Source organism: Podarcis filfolensis (assembly GCF_964270895.1).
Source record: "Podarcis filfolensis genome assembly, chromosome: 14".
NCBI lineage: Eukaryota > Metazoa > Chordata > Lepidosauria > Squamata > Lacertidae > Podarcis > Podarcis filfolensis.
Genome location: NC_139616.1, coordinates 25,377,985 through 25,393,863, shown reverse-complemented (window position 1 = coordinate 25,393,863; position 15,879 = coordinate 25,377,985). Strand labels below are relative to the sequence as shown.

At 46.9% G+C, this 15,879-nt stretch overlaps 1 protein-coding gene across 1 annotated transcript in view; it reads right to left on the bottom strand.

Annotated features, from left to right (window-relative positions):
• Nucleotides 1-15,879, bottom strand: part of SMAD3 (SMAD family member 3) — a 65,444-nt gene that overhangs the window by 16,075 nt on the left and 33,490 nt on the right. Inside the window, exons 2-4 of the mRNA XM_083586846.1 lie at nucleotides 2,083-2,276; nucleotides 1,792-1,926; nucleotides 682-756 (exon numbers count right to left, since the gene is read on the bottom strand). Of these exons, the coding sequence (XP_083442972.1) occupies nucleotides 682-756; nucleotides 1,792-1,926; nucleotides 2,083-2,276 (404 nt within the window). The remainder of the gene's footprint in view (nucleotides 1-681; nucleotides 757-1,791; nucleotides 1,927-2,082; nucleotides 2,277-15,879) is intronic.

The following is a 15,879-nucleotide window of genomic DNA, read 5'->3' as shown; positions in this document are numbered from 1 at the left end:
TCGGCCCATGAAGCTCACTTGGTGTCCTTGCGCCAGTCACTGTTGCTCAGGCTAACCTAACCACGCAAGGTTGTTAGGAGGACAAAATGGAGATGGGGAGGATGCTGTGCCAGTCTGGAGGGGGGTGCAGCAATCAGGGCCAGATCAGGCATGATGCTGTCTCCCCAGTGACCTGATATGGTGCTTCTGCCAGTGGGATTCCACACCTTTGGCAGGCAGAACTGAGAACTGCATGCCAGAGGAGGGATGCCAGCATCACTCCATGGGCATAGGCTGGTGGAGCAGTCTGGGCTGGGCAGAGAGAGATCTCTGTCCCTTCTTCCACTACTACCCTGCCCACCTCTAGGCACGATGAATCAGGGGTTTGAATGACAGCCTAAATAAATAAAGAGAGATGGAAGACTCCAAGCCAGGTGGAGAAGGGGCAGTGGGTGGCATTCAGCTAGGTTTTCCTCCAAGTAAACTCATTTAAATTAACAGACCTAACTTGGACTTCTTGAAATTAATGAACATGATCAAGTGAAATGTGGCTCCATGCTACCCCCATATACCGAGTGCAAGAGACTGGGAGAGATCATTTCTAAGGAGTTTTCAAACTCTGGTAAATTATTCTACTAAAATGACAAGAGAGATGAGTACAATTCCATCAAATGCCACATATTAATTTCCAGCGTGATGTACCTGCATCCATGCTATGGTTCATCTGATGGTCACTGGTTTCTCCATCCTCACTCAGATAACCAGGAGGTGGTGTTTCTGCAAGTGGGGGGGGGGGGCAAGGCACGGGGGGGAGGGGAGAAACAGAGCTGTCATAAAAATCAAGCAAAATTCAGGAAATATGAGCACTTATTTATAAACAATGCTGCCCTTGTCCAATGTCTCAAAAAGAACTTTATAATCCATCACCTCCTTAGAGTAAATGCTGCAAGATCAGTAGCTACAGCTTCCCCTTTTACAGACGGGTCAACTGAGGCTTCTCTAAGGTCTAGGACTTACGAGGACCTTATCCTGAGCCCACTCTAGACTCCAGAGTTAATTTTCAGAAGACCTCCTTCCCCATGCTCCTTTATTCACTGGGAATGGAAAATGAGTTAAGACACACGGGCTCTTTCTCTCTCTGCTCGGAAGCAAGAGAAAAGGAACAAGAAGTTGAAAGCCCTGAGGCGACAACCTTCAATGCTAAAGTTACTTCCTTTCGATATAGGTAGATTGGCGACACATAGAAGCAGAAATGTTAATGTGTTCCGAGTGTCTAAGCTCAGAGGTGGGCAGAAAATAGGCCAGATTGACTGGAAGATCTTGGGGTGATTTGCCGTAGATCAAAGCAAGGATTTCCAATTCCCAGCTGCTTAGCAACATTTACTTATTTAATGACAATAGCAGCAACTGAAAAGGTCTCCCCACCCCCAACAAACCAGGTGGCTGAAAGAGAATACTCAGGCGTTAGAGGGGCACCAGACGTGGATATCTGGATCCCTGGATTGAACATGCGCTCAGAGGCACTCTGGGCTGAATCCAAAGTAACACTGAGTAACACACCCATCGCACAAGCAGAAATCCTTGAGTTGGATACCACCATCTGTTGCTTAATTCACAGCTCACCATTATTTTTGTACCTGGGTCTGGAAGACCTGGGGAGCGGGTGGTTCTAGTCAAAAGAGACAATGTAGATCTCCCAGGCCTTGAGCCTGATCACCTCTGGTCTCGCTAACAGAGCACCTGAGCTGTAATTCCATCCACCCAACTAAAAGGGTCCGCACACCACTTCTGTTGGGGCAAGGCATACCGTACCTGGAATGTAGTTGCTTTGAGGTTCTATGCCCGCTGGGAAGTTAGTGTTCTCTGGAATGGAGTGGCTATAATCATCCAGTGGAGGAAACTCAGCTGGGATCTCTGTATGCCTCGGAACCAATACTGGAGGTAGCACTGAAGAGGTAAGACAGCCAAGGAGCAAATGTCAGCAAGAAGTCTAACAACAAGGTCAGCAATATTGGGTGCAATTCCACCACCTGCTCTGGCTTCCAGTGTCCCAGCCTTCTACACAAACACTTAAAAAACAACAACTGAGGCCCGTTATAGTACCTGGTGTCTCCACTCTTTGATAGTGATATGGATTCACACAGACTTCATCCTTCTTCATGTTAAAGGCATATTCACACATCTCCATGGCTCGAAGTTCGTGGTGGCTGTGAAGATCTGGCCACCGCCAGAGCCGGCAATAGATAACATGAGGGAGACCCTTTCGGTGGGATACCTGCAGCCGGCCATCCAGCGATCTGAAATGTTGGAAACGAAAAGGCAGTATTAGAAGTGGAAAAGGCAGAGGGCTTTGGTTTGAGAGTTCTTCCCTACTGAATAAAAGAATCTTATGGCAATTAGAAGGAAATGAATCCACAGAGACAAGTTGGCTGGTTATTAATGTATCGGCAGAATGGCACTGCACTGTTGCCCATTTTGTTCACCAGCGGGGTGGGAAGAACAGGACAACCAGATATTTTGATCTTGCTCTCCTGAAAAATCAAGGAATAAGGAATAACCACTGCACCTAGATCCAGCCTACAAGAGATTTACTTTAGCATGTACAGCCAAGAAGGGGTAAGCAGGAAGCACATCACCCCAAGAACGAAAGAAGAGGCTATTAAGCTTCTGTATTCTTGCTTGTCACTATTATTTAGGCACTCCTCTCTCTAACTCTCACACGCTTGCACACATTGAATTTTTATAGTGTTTCTCCCAACTCTCTGTACAGAACAGATTAACAGCGGGGAGGGCATTTAAAAAACACAAGAGCAAAGGGATGCAAACATTTAGAAAGTAGCAGTAACAACAAAACTGCAAGGAACATGCAAAAATTAAGATTACTCTGAGCTGGAAATCGCCGCTCCATTATTTATTTATTTTCCCTCGCATTGTACAGTTAAAGACTAAATTATATAAAGTTTCTTAAATGATTTTAAAAAACAGCCATGTCTGAAATGCTGAGGTTATAAAACTCTTCCCTGTAGCAAAATTACAGCTCCTGCAACATGAGACACCTTTTGCAGAAAGCCTCATAATAATTTTTGTTTTTAAAATGCACCGTGTGATTGGAAGTGAACCGCAGAGGATTCCTGGTTTAAAAGCAGAGCAATGTAGAACACTGGCAGAAAATTCCTCCAGGCGAAGAAGCGTCCAAGCATCCCTTCCCTGCACTCAACAGAGGCTATTCCAAAAGAGGTGGAAACAGAACCATGCCAAACAAGGGTCTTCTAAGGAGGCCAAGCCAAGGAAGCAGGTGGAGGCAAGAAAGATGGCTTATCTCAGTCATGCCAAAATCCATTAATCTCATTTTTCCAAGCTCCTTCTATTTCCAAACTTAAATTCAATTTCCCCCATTTCCACAACAATTCACAATTTTTTTAAAAGTTCCCATGAAATCTCACCGGCATTTTAGTGTGAATGTCTCACAATAAACATATTTTTATATGCAGCTTTGACTAATACACACACTTTTTGCAAGCAATTTCCCCCCTAACATAATGCATTTTCAAGCACACTTGTATATGCATTTTTGTACACGTTACTTGGCTGGAGAACAGCACTACAAAATTCAGAGAAGTGCAAAGTTTCAAAAGATGGCTGTGTTTCAGTTTGCCTATTGTTTTGAAAAGCACAACATTGGTTCAGCTTTATTCCTCCCCCCATGTAATTTATTGAAAATCAAGACAGTATATACAACGTATTCCAAATCAGCAAAATCAGGCGCATCTTTAAATCTGAACTGAACTAAATCTCTCCCCAATCCTTACTCTCAGCTCTGCTTCACTCCCCCCACCTCCTGCGCCAGGATTAAAATTACAATCGAAGCCATATTCCAAGTGGCTTTAAGAAGTCAGCCATCAAGGTCCAAGCCAGCACAAACACAGGGGCCAACTGCAAGTGGACGCAAGTTCTGCCAATGCCCTACTGTGCCGCTTCCTTACCTACCATTTAAACAGCCTCCCCAGCACACCAGATCCATTTATTTGGGACAAAACCGGTGCCAGCTGGGAAGCTTTCCCACGCCCATGGCTGACTGGCAAGAGCCCTGTTTTCCTACTCAAGCTCCTCCATGAAAGGTTGCAACGGTGGTCAGTCCCGTCCAGCATCAGCACTGCCATTTCCTGTGGCAGGAACTTTTTAAAGTTTGCTCTCATAGGCTAAAACCGAACCCAAGCAAACGTCCCAAACATCCTCCGCCCTTCTGAGCTGTGTCTGGGCAAGAAGAGATGGAGGTGGGCAGTGCTGTCTATGACACACAGGGGAAGGTGGAGCCCAGCTCAGTTATTCTGGGCTGACCCCCAGCCAACATGAACTAGATGAAGGAACATAGCTGGATCTGCATTGAGAGAGGGGGGGGGAAGCGGGGATACACTTTGTGGGCAGGCCGAGAAGTAAGAAGGGCCTGGTCTGCCAGAAAGGGCACCCAACAGTTCCAGGAAGGGAATTCCAAGGCACCCAACGGCACCATCCATTATCTATACCTGTGCAATCACAGCAGAAGGTTTGTAGCTCTAGAGCAGCATTTCCCAAACTGAGGTCTCCAGCTGCTTTTGGACTACAATGCCCATCATCCTTGGCTAGCAAGACCAGTAGTCAGGGATGATGGGAATTATAGTCCAAAACCAGTTGGAGACCCAAGTTTGAGAAACACTGCTCTAGAGCATAAGACAAGCCTGCTGGATCAAGCCAATGGCCCATCTAAGTTTTACCCACCTACCTATTTGGCCTCCCACCAATCCTGACGAAATAGCCAAGTTAATAGCTCAGCTGAAACCGGGCAAAGCCCCTGGGCCCGACCTGATCCCTGCTGAAGCCATCAAACTACACCCAAAATGGTGGGCCGGCATCTTGGCCTAAACCTTCGATGCAATCAACGCTTCCGGTCTCATCCCCAAAATATGGAAGGAGGCCATTATAGTACCAATTCATAAAAAAGGTTCTCCAACGGAGCCGGAAAACTACCGTAACATCAGCCTCCTTTCGATCATAGGGAAAATTTATGCCAGCTTTTTGATGACTAAATTACTGTGATGGGTAGATGAGACTAACCAGATTGGCCACGAACAAGCAGGGTTCAGAACTAAACGCTCTACAACCGATCATGCGATAGTTCTTTATCATCTGGCACGGAAGTACTCCTCCCCTCCCCGGGGCTACCTCTGTGCTGCCTTCTTAGATCTAAAGGCAGCCTTTGACAGCGTTCCTAGAAATATTCTTTGGGAGAAACTTGCGAAACAGGGCATTGATAGAAGACTCTTATGGCTCATAAGCCAGCTCCACGAAGGTACCCTTGCCAGAGTGAGATTCACTCCAGCGGGCGACCTTACAAATTCGATACCAATAAACAAGGGAGTGCGCCAAGGATGTATATTGGCTCCCTGCCTATTCAACCTATTCAGCCCATCTAAGTCCAGCATCTTGTTCTCACTGCAGACAATCAGATGCCTGTAGGAAACCAACAAGCAGGATTCAAGCACAAGAGCCCTCTTCCCCTCTGTGGTTTCCAGCAACTGGTGTTCAGAAGCATTGCTGCCTCCAACTGTGGCAGCAGAGTATGGCCATCCTGGCTAGTAGCCAACAATAGCCCTCTCCTCCATGAATTTGTCTAATCCTCCTTGAAAGCTGTTTAGGTGGAAGATGGTAGAGCATCTGCTTTGCTTGCAGAAGGCCCCAGGGTCCCATCCCTGGCAACATCTCCAGATAGGGCTGTGAAAGTCTCTTTTCGCAAAAATCCTGGAGGGCTGCTGCCAGTCAGGGCAGACAATATTGAGCTAGCTGACTCAGCACAAGGCAAACCAACATGTGACTACATTATTTTCTTATAAAAGGTTCCATTGCCCCTGCCTCCCTGCCTTCCTCCTTTCATCTTCCAGGTTGTTGCAGTGAGTGTGGCTGGTGATTCAATTTCAGCACGGCAAAGACCAATCTATGCAATTGAGAGAACGACCTCTCATCTCAAAAGCACTTTGGTGAGTAAGCTAATAATCCTCATTCCAGATCCACTGGAGTCGTGAGTCTCATACTGCTAAATTAAACACTCCTTTGAAAAAGAAGCAGCGATTCCAGGCATACCAATTCATTCACGTCTCAGCGCCCTACGTGATCCAGCGGGGAGTTTCATCAGAACAGGAAGAGAGCAGAATGTCAAGGAAATTCTCTGGCGTGCTGAAGGAGGAATTGCTTAATGCAGCCTTTGTCAACCTGGTGCACATCCGCTTCAGCCAGTATGGCTGTGCTCCTATCAGCTCCCAAAAGCAGATGACTGTGCTGGCTAGGGCTGATGGGAGTTGCAGTCCAACACATCTGGAAGGAGGGCACCAGGTTGGCAAAAGCTGGCTTAAAATAAAGACAGTCAACTCTGGTCCAAGAAGGTCACCAGGAGACAGAGCACAACACTTGAATTTGCACATTGTCAAAGTACTGTTGCCTATTTGGGGAAGGGCCTTGGCTCAGTGGTAGAACACCTGCTTGGCATGCAAAAGGTCCCAGGGTTCAATCCTGGCACCTCCAAGGTAGGGCTGGGAGAGACCGCAGCCTGAAAGGCTGGAGAGCGCCTGCCAGTCAGTACTTGGGAGATGCTGAAGATTGAGCCTGGGACCTTCTGCATGCAAGGCAGATGCTCTACCATTGAGCTATGACCCTACGCCATAGCTAGGCCAATGCAGACCTAGACTGACCAATGGTCTGACTTGGAATAAGGTCAATGGATACCATCATAGGGAAGCAAGTGCAGGCAAAGTTCTCTTCGGTCTGAGTTATTCCTCTTACAGAGTTCTTATGAGTCTGTTAACAGACCCATCCCTGCAGACTCAGAGACACAGAGGTGGTTTAAAAAAGCCATGAGGTTTTCATATTTTTAAGTTCTTCTGCATCTGATGAATAATCCAGACCTGTACTTTCTTCCTGAGGCGGTTTTATGACTGGATTGGCCCATTTTTGCCAAATACTAAATAATATATTCCACCCACCCCCCGCTGCCAATTACAGAAGCACTCCCAGGACTGGAGAAAATCTGCCATCTAGTCATGAAACCCAGTTTGCCAGCCCCCTCACACCAGACTCTGCTTTAGAAGGGCAGATGAGAGAGAGGGATGGGCGGGGGGGGGGGGAGGAAGGATGCCTGCACACACAGAAGAGACCAAAGGGGATCCTCTTAAGTTGCTCGCTATCCAACTGGCCTTGTGGTTTGGGGACCGAGGGTGGGGAGAAAGTGAGAGAATAGAGGTGACCTTCCAAGCCCTCTTAGTCCCAGGGCCCGCCAGCTGCGGTCTACATCATTCTAGCTGCTCACCTCTGACCTCAGGGCAACCAGGCAAGGAAGCCAGGATTTTTTCAGGCCACTGATACACTTCTGGTTCTGGTATTTGTGGCATGTGTGAGAAGGCAAGAGAGTGACTTTCGGGGGACCAGCCTATGGGGTTGTATTTTGTACACCCAAAACCATGCACTTCCCCCCAAAGGGGTTCAGTGGTGTTTGATACACCACTCCTGCCCCCTCCCCCAAAAAAGCAGTTCAACCAGGGTTATTTAGAATCACATGCATGTGGATAACACACACACAGAGCAAAGACTTGTAACAGGGCCTTCACAGCGGTGGCCCCACAACTATAGAATCTGAGTGCTAAGGAACACAAGACACTATCGTATAGCATCCGTCCATCTGGCTTGGTATTACATGACTGGCAGCAGCTCTCCAGGGTTTCAAAGTAGAGTTTTCTCTAGACCTCCCCAGGACTGAACCTAGGACCTTTACGCAGCATGCAAAGCAGGTGTCATAACACTGTGCTATGGATGCTCCTGGCTCATGCAGTTCAGTATTGTCTCTAAAGTGCTTTGCACCCACCTGGAAATGCCATTGGGGATTGAACCTGGGACCTTCTCCATACAAAGCAGGTGCTACTGCCACTGAGGTATGGCCCTTCCCCGTGGCTAGGCAGGCGGGCCCCATCCACTGCACTTTTAAGTGGACCTTAAGACATAGGCCTTCCCTGAGGCCTTTGCCGCTTGAAATAAGGCTATAAAGCCAGGGCTCTGCTGCCAGGGTCTGGAAGAGTTCTATTGTCGCCAGTGCTTTAATTTACTTCTGCTCTGGTAGTCAGCTTCCTAGTGTTATGGAACAGACATTCCAAACAGTTTTGTGTTGTATTTCAACTCCGGTGCTGATTGCATTTTGCGTGGTGAGCTGCTTTGTGGAGCACGGTTCTCAAAAAAAGCTGCAAATCTTTCAAATAATAAATGAGGCATGGGGGGGAAGCACATGTCACATTCCCCGTCTCTCCCCATGACAAAACTGGGACTTCTTGTGACCTGGAACCAACTCCCCTTCTGGGTGTCCGGCCCTCCAGTTCTCGCTGACCTCGTTCAAAGCTGCTAATGAGCGAGCGAAGGGTGAATCATTTCCTCTCATCCGCTGCACGCTGCGTCCCAGGAGAGACTCTCAAAGACTCCCCTTCCCCACGTTGAGGGGTGGGGTCCGATGCACCTGACAACAACAAGACTTTCCCTTCTTGTCCTTACCGAAACACCCTCAGAGTTTCCACAAGAAGGGGGGTGTGCATAAAATGTTCATGCCTCTTGAGGGGGACGTGACTGACACGGCTTTCTCGGGGGAAAGGAAAGGTGAAAAGGGCAGTGGAGAGACAACAGAGTCGAGTTTATTGCTCTCCAACTTCCTTAATTATGAGTCACCATCGGCAGAGAAAGAAAACCCAGTTCCATAAACAGATTGAGAACGCAAATAAAAAAAAGTGCGGGGAGAGGATGGAGGACCTGATAAGGCGTTTTTGAAAGTTACTGTGTTACGCAGTGCAGGGTTATCAAAGATTACTTGCCGACATCTGCAGCCTCTCATTTTCCCAGAGATGCAGAAAAGACAAAAGCTCATTTGCAACCCTGCTCATCTGAAAACCAACACAAAAGCTATCAGGCCACGGGTGCTCCCTCTCGAACAGAAGTCACAGAAGCGGCCAAGAGGATTTTGACATCTCGAGGTGGAAAAGACAAAAGGCATCCGGCCCCTTCCACACAAGCCTGGACCTGATGACATGGAACAGGAATGCTGTTCCTGGGTTTAATTTATTCGTATTTTCATAGAAGTGGGAAATCCAACAAGATCTTGCCGTACGGAATGCTCCTTTTTAGTGTTCCAGGCAGCCATACCTTCTTTCAGGACACTCTACATTGGTACCTTAGGTTAAGTACTTACAGTGGTACCTTAGGTTACATACCTAATTCGTTCCAGAGGTCTGTTCTTAACCTGAAACTGTTCTTAACCTGAAGCACCACTTTAGCTAATGGGGCCTCCTGCTGCCAGTGTGCAATTTCTGTTCTCATCCTGAAGCAAAGTTCTTAACCCGAGGTACTATTTCTGGGTTAGCAGAGTCTGTAACCTGAAGCGCCTGTAACCTGAAGCGTATGTAACCTGAGGTACCACTGTATTCCAGCCCCCTCCCAGTTTTATCTGGGGCTGATGGGTGCTGTCGTCCCAAACATCTGGAAGACATCAGGTTGCCTAAGACTATTCTGCGTCATATTCACTCATAATGTTACTAGGGATGGGGTGAGCAGATGATGATTACTAGTAAAAAAAAAAGATGATTTTGCTGCTTATTGGTTATATGTTTTTGTTGCTGAAAATTCTGCTGCTCTTTATGGGTTACTGTATGGTTTTCCTTATAACATGCTGTTCTTTCTCAATTTTACGTTATACTTTATGTCCTTAAAAGTTTTGCAAGTTGTTTGCAGTTCCTAATGTGGCAAGCAATTATTGGTATAAAATACCATCCAGGGACAAGCAGTTACTTTCAACACTAGGTGTGCTGGACAGCTAAAAAACTAACCCTCGAGCAAAGTTTTCACAACTGCATATTGGCACATCCAAATGACATCACAGTGAGAGAGATGAGAGGAAAGAGAGAGACAGCCAGGACTGAGCTCACCATGCTTGGTTTTCTTGCAAATATCACCATTAATAAAAACAGGGAAAAACAAGATAAATGGGGGCGGGGAGAAAGAGGGAACATTATCTTGGCAGAGAAGCTGGTGCCACAAGCAAACTGGTGGGAGAGCTGCTCAACAGAAGACACAGAAACCAGAGAAAAACACTTGCCGGCTAGCTGGGGCTCATGGGAGTCATGGTCCAAAACATTTGGAGGGCACCAGGTTGGGGAAGGTTGACTCAAGTCTCCCATGAAAAGTCCCAATCATCCACCCACTGCTTTACTACAAATACCTGAGGACTCCTTGAACAGAAGGAAGGGGAGAGGAAGAGATGCAGATTGGCTGGTAAGTATTACCATTTTTGCAAGTAGCTCCCTTCTCATTCTTTGGCTCCTCCACCATTGACTTTTCACTGGTAACCAGTAAATCAAAGAATCACAAACAAAAGTATTCATCCATCAAACCAATCAGCCAACCATCTGTCCATCCAACCATTAGCTTTTGTGGAAGGTCACCACCCCAACTGAACAGAGAGAATGCACCCTAAATTTAGCTTAAGTTGCATGACTCAGGACCCCAATACCTCCAGGGCTGCCTTTCTTATATGAACCTACTCAGACCCCAAGATCAGTATCAGAGACCCGTTTCTGTGTGACTTATCCTAGAGCAGGAGGCAACAAAAGGACGGACCTTTTCTGTTGTAGACACGTTTATGGAATTGCTCTCCCCCAGGGAAGCTTGTCTGGTTCAGACTCTCACCTTTTCAGTGCCAGGCAAAATGGATTTATTTTCCCAGGCATATGGACAACAATAACAGCCTGACTTTTACTGGCTGTGCTTTGGTGTTCATTTCATCTTGATGGAGGAAAGACATACATATATTCCACTGTGCACGAGCAACTTAGTGTACACTGCATTGCTTTAAATGGGTAAGTTTGCCATATACTGTGTTGTTTGAATTTCAACCTTTGCAAGTCACTTCCAGAGAGGACCAATACTGGTTTTCCACTTGCAGGAATTTATAATTGGGATGGAGGAATTACATAAGGCAGCGTTAAAAAAATGCCATTCCCCCGACTTGCAATTCCCAGGAGGTACAATTCATTCTGTTGCCCCTGGTCTCCACCACTTTATTTCTGCCTCCTTTCCCTGTATGCATAGGTTAGAAAAGCATGCTTGCTTTTAAAATCTTCAGAAATAAAAACAAAAGAGTGGCCACGTGGACCTACATCACTGGATTACTGTACGTGTGATGGCTTTAACCAACTGAGCTGCGGCTGAATGGATGAACCAACTCAATTGAGAAGCCCTGCATTCATGAGACAACATTAAGCAATAAAGCAAAGGGTATCTTTTGGCAATTGATGTGCAATGGCTCATTCACACATGCAGCTCGTTGCCTGACATCAAGCGACACAAACCTGCATGAAGCAAGCCACAGATTTCGACCACTTCAGAAGATGAAGACAGGGCTTCTATTCATTGCTGCCGGTCTGAGAGCAGGATGTGCTTTTCTGCAGGGCTCCCAAGTGTGTGGCAAGATGAAAGTGACCTGCACAAATGTTGCTTAGGGGGTGGAGATGGAAGGAAGACAGACACAGAGCTCTTCTTCCAAACCCCACATTTGCCTGTGACTAAGGACTTTGCTTTGCACACCCACTCGGCCCTCTGAAAGACACCCACATGCCCCTCGGCAAAATCAGCTAGCTCACTCAAAAATGCACATATGGGACACCAAATCACGCCCCCTCACCACAGCAGTAAGCCTGTTTACTAAGAAAGCCCGCACCCCCAAACGTCTGCTTCGTGAGGGGCGGAAAAACACCTTCCAACTAGTCTTTTCCCCCCTCTTTTTTTCAATCACAAACCCAAAACAACACATTATGTTCCAGAAAGGGCCCGAAGCTCTTGCTGTTATTTTCTTTATTCCAGTTCCCAGTTCCTCCCATTTACAAACCCTTCTGTTCTTGATTCTGCACTTTAGCTTGTCTCAAGCTCATGAAACGTTTTACGCCGTATTCAAGCTGCATTCAGTTAACCAGCCGCTGAGCCTGTGCAGAGATCAGGCAACACAAGTCCCTCCCAACGTGCAAAGAAATGGACGTGGTTTCAATTTAGAATTGGTGCTGCCTATATAAAACAGCCTGGACAAACTAAGCCCCTGTAAATCTTCCAGCTCTCAAGAAAGTAAGCCTTGAGAGTGCAAAGTGGCATCATTATAAAGGCAGCCTTGCAAACAAGTTCACAAAAAGGGATGGGCCTGCTAGCCTACCTAATAGTTACATGGCAGTGCGGTGTAGTGGTTAAAGGTGTTGTACTAGGGCCTGGGAAACCAGGTTTCAGATTCCAGCTCAGCTATGAAGCTCACTAGGTGGCCAGTCACTGTTGCTTAGCCTAGCCTGCCTCACAGGGTTCTTGAGAGGATGAATGGTGAACAATATTATGGCCATCTATTGAGCTCCTTGGAGGAAAGCCAAGGTATAAATGTGAGACATCCAAGCAACAAAGTTAAATTTATACTGGCTGTCAGGGACTGGCTGGATGAAGAGGAGTGGTCGGAGGCACCAGCTGGGGAATCCCCAATGGAAACCTCAGAGGAGGAAGGCTCAGAGCCGGGGGATTGGTGGTGGGACATGGGTGAGAGGTCAAAGGGAAAAGATTAGGAGGAGGCAACAGGGTTTGTTGAGCAGGAGGAGCATAGGACAGGGAGCAGTTCAAACTCCGAGGCTGAAGCAGAGGACGGGGGATCAAGAGGTTGCTGAAGAATCCAGGGAGTCTCCCACTCCTGCTGCGACAAGCTCCCCTCCCCAGGGGCAAGACCTGCTGGGAAGGGTTGCTAAGTTGTATGCCATTTCCCTGAATAAAGAGTTAACTTCACTGACAGCAGAGCCCCGAGTCTTTCGTGCTGACCTGCATCTGACTCCAGTTTCATGAAATCCGGGGTGGGGAGGGGGTGGGGGGATCTGGGATCTGGAAATGCAACATGAATAAAGACAAGATAAGGTTTTGACAACATCAGCTATGGATGGCTCTGCACAAGATAAAACATGCCTAAAAACGGCAGATGCAGACAGACCCTACTCTTTGAACAAGGTAACTTGAAATGGATCGCTTTCCGTCTCCGCCAGCACACAGATTTCACACTCACTGGTATTACAGTCTGTCTTAAGACACAGATTGTTCTGTTCCAGCCCAAGCAGACTTTTGGGACTGGATTTCATTTCTGAGACTTCCATTTCAAAACTAAACTCAGTTACTGGATGCTAACTAAAAAGAGGCAGCTACCTGCAGAAAGGTACAGCTTCATTGCAAATTGCACAAATCAGCCTATACCTCCCTCTGCATCTAAAGCAGTCCTCACCAATCTGCTGCCCTCCAGATTTTTTGGACTATAGCTCTCTTCTGCGCCAGCTACCTGATCGGGGCTGATAGGGAGTTGCAGTCCAAAATATATGGTCTAAATAATAAATTGTGAATTGGCTTAACAGTATCTCTCAATATTGGCTGGACAGACTTTTTCTGAACACAGTACAGTTATCTTTATTTACATTAGAGTTGGTCACTGTAAAATGTTGCATCGCCATTGCAGCAGCAGCTCAGACAACAGCAAAAATTATTGAATGACACAGAAAGAAAAAGACAAGACTAGTTACAAAACTAATGCAAAGTGTTTTCCCATCCTTACAGTACCTGTAAAAACAATCATTGAAGACAAATGCTGTAGGGAGGGGAAAATATTTTAACACCTTTTTTCAGGTCAGGTGTTGTTAATCTGAAGTGTTTGGGTTTTTTAAAGTTTTAGTACTATTTTTATCTTTAGATGGAATGTGCATTTGTCCAGAAAAACAGCCCCAAAATACTTTACTTTTTAAAAAAAGGCATGGTTGCAACTCGTGCAAGACATCTCAATTCATTCTTCACATTTGTCAAATACAGTGGTACCTCAGGTTACATACGCTTCAGGTTACATACGCTTCAGGTTACACACTCCGCTAACCCAGAAATAGTGCTTCAGGTTAAGAACTTTGCTTCAGGATGAGAACAGAAATTGTGCTCCAGGCAGCAGGAGACCCCATTAGCTAACGTGGTGCTTCAGGTTAAGAACAGTTTCAGATTAAGTACGGACCTCTGGAACGAATTAAGTACCTGAGGTACCACTGTATCTACTTCCAGAATAACACACAACCTCCCCAGGAAACTTTTTTCAAGGCCAACAGCATCTCTCCAAGATCTACTGTATCTCTGCTGCCTTTTTACTGGAGATGTCAAGGACTGCAGTTGAACCCAGAAACTTACAGGAGCAAAGCCCAGGCACTGCCACTACCCAGCTCATTTCCATGGACCTTCACACGCCATTACTTTCCCATAGGCTGCAAAGCACCATAAAAATAATGATGATTTAAAAAAGAAATATTTTCTTTAATGGCACTAATTTAAAACCCTTTAAAATGGTTAATGGGGGCCCAGTTCAAACATTATTTTGTTTGAGAACAGCAAAATAGTACAGTATTGTATCATCTTAACTATAGCAGAATGGGCTTTTAAGTCTTCTTTTTTCCAGCGACTGCCAGGGACAATTTTATTGGTCAACAGAGGCCCAACGGAAGACGCATTCGATGTTTAAAGAGATTTCCAGAGCTCCAGATCTGAGGTGAGTTTTGCAAAAGGCCGAAGAACAAAGTGCCCGTTGTGACGAGGTCTTAGAATCAGCAACGGCTGCTCAACCACCAATCATATTTGCACCAAAAATAAAATGTTTTGAGAAATGTTAGACTTCAAGCCAGTTTGTCCCTTCTATTAATGGCACATTACTCTCCACAGAGGCAGGACGTTTTCGCTGCTTAGGGAATTTTGCCGGAGACAAAGACCAAGCCATTAAATGGAAAGCCTAAAGGCCAAGGTTTTCATTTTCCACTTTCCCTGCTGTGAATAAATCAATATGATGCAAGTGAGATTAATACAGATTTGAGATTATCTTCCTTCTTACGAATATCGTTGCTGACAGAATCGCGCAGTGAAAATGGTGGGCAGTTAAGCTCAGAGCAAACTTAGAAAACCACTGCTGTGTTGTGTGAAATGATGCACATGTGGCTAGTGGTCAGTTTGGGTGGGGTTTTCTTTTTTTAAGAAAAGGCTGTTAAGACAAATGTGTGGGGATGAGAACTACCTTGTTGTCAGGGAATCAGGAGCAGGAGCAATGGGGAGAGAGGAATTGGAGAGCGAAGGGGAAGAATCCGAGGGCAGCGTAGGGGAGTATGACAGTGGCCCGAGAGATTCCATGAGCTTCTCCAGCGAATCAGAAGATTCCCAGAAGGGGGCGCCGATGGTCAGGGCAAGGGGGGTCCCAGGGGGGACGCACCAGAAACAAGGAGCCAGAGGGGAACCCCAAGACAGCAGTGGAGGATCGGGACCAGTTTCCCCACCAGAGCGTAGTGGGGGGGAAGAGTCACATGTGTCAGGGCCAGCGTCTCCTCCAGAGAGGGAGTCAGGGCTGACCACGCCTCCATCGGAGAGTGGAGGAACGGAAGGGAGGTCAGTTGCAGCAGTTGCAGTTCCCCCCGAAGGGGGAAGCAGTGACAGCAGCAGTGAAACGGTCAGGAGGAAAGCTGCTGGCTGGGCGCGCGCGCCAAGTTCAAATGTGCAGGCGCGCGGGACAGCAGGAGACCCGGATGGGGAACCAGCTCCTAAAGCCCGCCGGAGGGAGGGAGAAGGCTCAGGGGAATCAGCGTCAGAGGAGGCTAGAAAGGGCGAGACCCCGGCGGGCAGGTGGACCCAGAGGAGGAAAGAGCAGCGGAAAAGGTGGAGCAAGGCTAGAATCTTAAATTGGTGTCAAGGGGGAGGAGACTCAGACGGAGCATCAGCGGTCTAACGGTTGAGACGTAGAGCTGCGCGCTGCAGCTTTGGAAGTGAAACTGAACT